Below are 2662 nucleotides of genomic sequence, written 5' to 3' on the forward strand. Positions count from 1 at the left end.
CCGGGTGCCCCCCCCCCCCCCGCGGGCCCCCCCCCCCGCCCCTCCCAGGGTGGCCCAGGCCTCTCCCCTAGTCTCTCTCCCTCACTCCCCGCCTCCCTCCCCACAGTGGCCACCGTGAACAGCCTCGCCTGCAGGGGCCTGGACAAGCTGGAGGAGAAGTTGCCGTTTCTCCAGCAACCTCCAGAGATGGTACCGCGGGGGCCCGGAGGGGGCTGGGGGTGGGAGGGAGCGAGGCGTCGTCCTCTGGGACCCGCCCGGACGCCTGCATCGGCCAGACCGGGGCTGAGTGCCGTTTGGGCCCAACTCCGAAGATAACACCAGCCAGATTCATATAATCAGCACCCGAGTTTACTGAGCACTTACTATGTGCTCAGTAACCTTGGTGGGTGCTGGTAGCCCCTTCAAGGACCCTGTGAGGGAGAACTTTCCCTTTCCTCCGTGCTATAGAGGGGAAGTTGAGGCCCAGTGCCAGGAAGGGCCAGGGACCCTGGACACCCAGCCCCAAGGAGCTGGGGGAAGGGAAGGGAGCCAATGCCTGGAAAGGGACCCCTCCCATCAGGTGGTGACCTCGGCCAAGGTCATGGNGCGTGGACCTGAAGCGCTCCGTGAGCCACGCCGTGGACGTCGTGCTGGGCAAGTCCGAGGAGCTGGTGGACCACTTCCTGCCCATGACTGAGGACGAGCTGGGTGAGGCCGGCCCGCCCGCCCTGCCCCTGAGTCCTTCCGCCCGCTCCTCCCCCCCCACCCTCCATCCCCAGAGGTTCCCCATCAGAGAGGCCCCGGACTTGCCCAGGGCCACACAGCAGTTCAACAGGAAACGCACAGGAGCTAGAGCGCAGGCCTGAGCGCCCCTGCACTCCCACCGCCCCCTGACCACGCAGACCCTAAGGCTGCACGGGGCTTATAGACTCGACGGCCACGGTCTCACACTGGTGGCCCTCTTGATTGTAATACCGGCCTAGGCAATGCCTTTAAAATGCTTTAATTCATCGTGTGCATTTTACAATCGGATCTCACCCTGCGAATCCTGATCTGTGGCTGGTCCTCAAAACCTAAGCACTTGGGCTGAATGGCACCTGCCCCCTTATACGGTTCCCTCACACCCAGCATTCTCACAGGGCACCTGGCGGCCCGTCAGGGGAGCATGCGACTCTTGATCTTGAGTTTGCAAGTTGGAGCCACACCTCGGGGGTAGAGATTACGTAACACAATAAAATCTTTAAAAAGCAAAACAAGGAGCGCCTGGGGGGCTCAGTCAGTTAAGCGTCCGACTTCGGCTCAGGTCATGATCTCACGGTTTGTGGGTTTGAGCCCCGCGTCGGGCTCTGTGCTGACAGCTCAGGGCCTGGAGCCTGTTTCAGATTCTGTGTCTCCCTCTCTCTGCCCCGCCCCCACGCGTGCTCTGTCTCTCTCTGTCTCAAAAATTAAAAAAAAAAAGGCAAAACGAAAAAAACACCATTCTCCAATTTTTGGCATCTTGTTTTTGACCCCGGAGATGATCTGACTTCTCAACCCCCTCCGTACGGGGACTAGAAGAACATGTCGAGGCACTCCCTCCTCTGCAGAAAGGCTCTGGGGCATTTATGAAGCACCTACTGTGTGCCAAGCGCTTGTAGTATACCCTCTCTTTTAAGGATTTTTTAGTTTATTTTGAGAGAGAGGGAGGGAGGGAGGATGGGGGAGGGGCAGAGAGACCGAGAAAGAGACTCCCAAGCAGGGTTCTCACCATCAGCCCAGAGCTGGATGTGGGAATCGAACTCACAAACCGTGAGCTCATGACCTGAGCCAGTCAAGAGTCGGCCGCTTCTGCAAACTGAGCCACGCAGCGCCCCCTGTAGTATATTCTGAACAGACAATCTCATAGAAGGGCTGGAATCCCAGGTCGGCCTCTTCCACGCAGTGGGGCTTCATCGCCCTTTGCCTCAGTGTTCCCCATCTGTAAATGGGGTTAATAACAGTGCTACGTCTTAGGGTTTGGGGAAGGTTAAATGGGTTGATGTTAGCAAAGGAAAACTATATGTTTGGGAGCCCGTGGGCTCGTCCACGCGGGCGTGGAGGCGCCGCCACGCTGACCCCTCCCCCGTCCCGCCCTCCAGCGGCCCTGGCAGCCGAGGCTGAGGGCCCGGAAGTGGGCTCCGTGGAGGAGCAGAGGAGGCAACAGGGCTACTTCGTGCGCCTGGGCTCCCTGTCAGCGCGGCTCCGCCACCTGGCATATGAACACTCTCTGGGGAAACTGAGGCAGAAGAAACACCACGCCCAGGACACGCTGGCGCAGCTGCAGGAGACACTGGAGCTGGTGAGACCCGTCTGTCCGCTGCCGCCGCGCCATGCGGGCCAGTAAGCGAGGGCTGCTCCGAAGCGGGAGGCAGAGCGGGCCTCGGCCGCCTCCAGCCCCGGGTGCTCGAGGCTGGGCCAGAGAGGCGACACGGGGCTGGGGAGGCTCGGGGGGTCCAGGTTCAGCCTGGGGACACCAGCAGGGGCTGCGTGGGAGCAGAGGAAGTAGGCGCTGGAATTTATAGGCAAAGTACTTCGGAAAGAAGACCAGGAACCCCTCCCCTTGTTTGCCTGCCTCGAGTCCTGATCCACCCCAGCTCTTAGGTTCTAGCCTCTTCCCTCACTGTCTGTCCCTCCCTGGCCCTAGGGAACACGGGAGCTCCCACTT

At 60.7% G+C, this 2662-nt stretch overlaps 1 protein-coding gene across 1 annotated transcript in view; it reads left to right on the forward strand.

Moving 5' to 3' along the window:
* Positions 1–2662, forward strand: part of LOC144221561 (perilipin-5-like) — a 7380-nt gene that overhangs the window by 2138 nt on the left and 2580 nt on the right. The window contains 3 exon segments of the mRNA XM_077752096.1: positions 107–189; positions 507–687; positions 2097–2296. Of these exon segments, the coding sequence (XP_077608222.1) occupies positions 107–189; positions 507–687; positions 2097–2296 (464 nt within the window).

The sequence above is a fragment of the Crocuta crocuta genome, unplaced genomic scaffold (genome assembly GCF_008692635.1).
Source record: "Crocuta crocuta isolate KB4526 unplaced genomic scaffold, BGI_CrCroc_1.0 scaffold110, whole genome shotgun sequence".
In the NCBI taxonomy this organism is placed as follows: domain Eukaryota; kingdom Metazoa; phylum Chordata; class Mammalia; order Carnivora; family Hyaenidae; genus Crocuta; species Crocuta crocuta.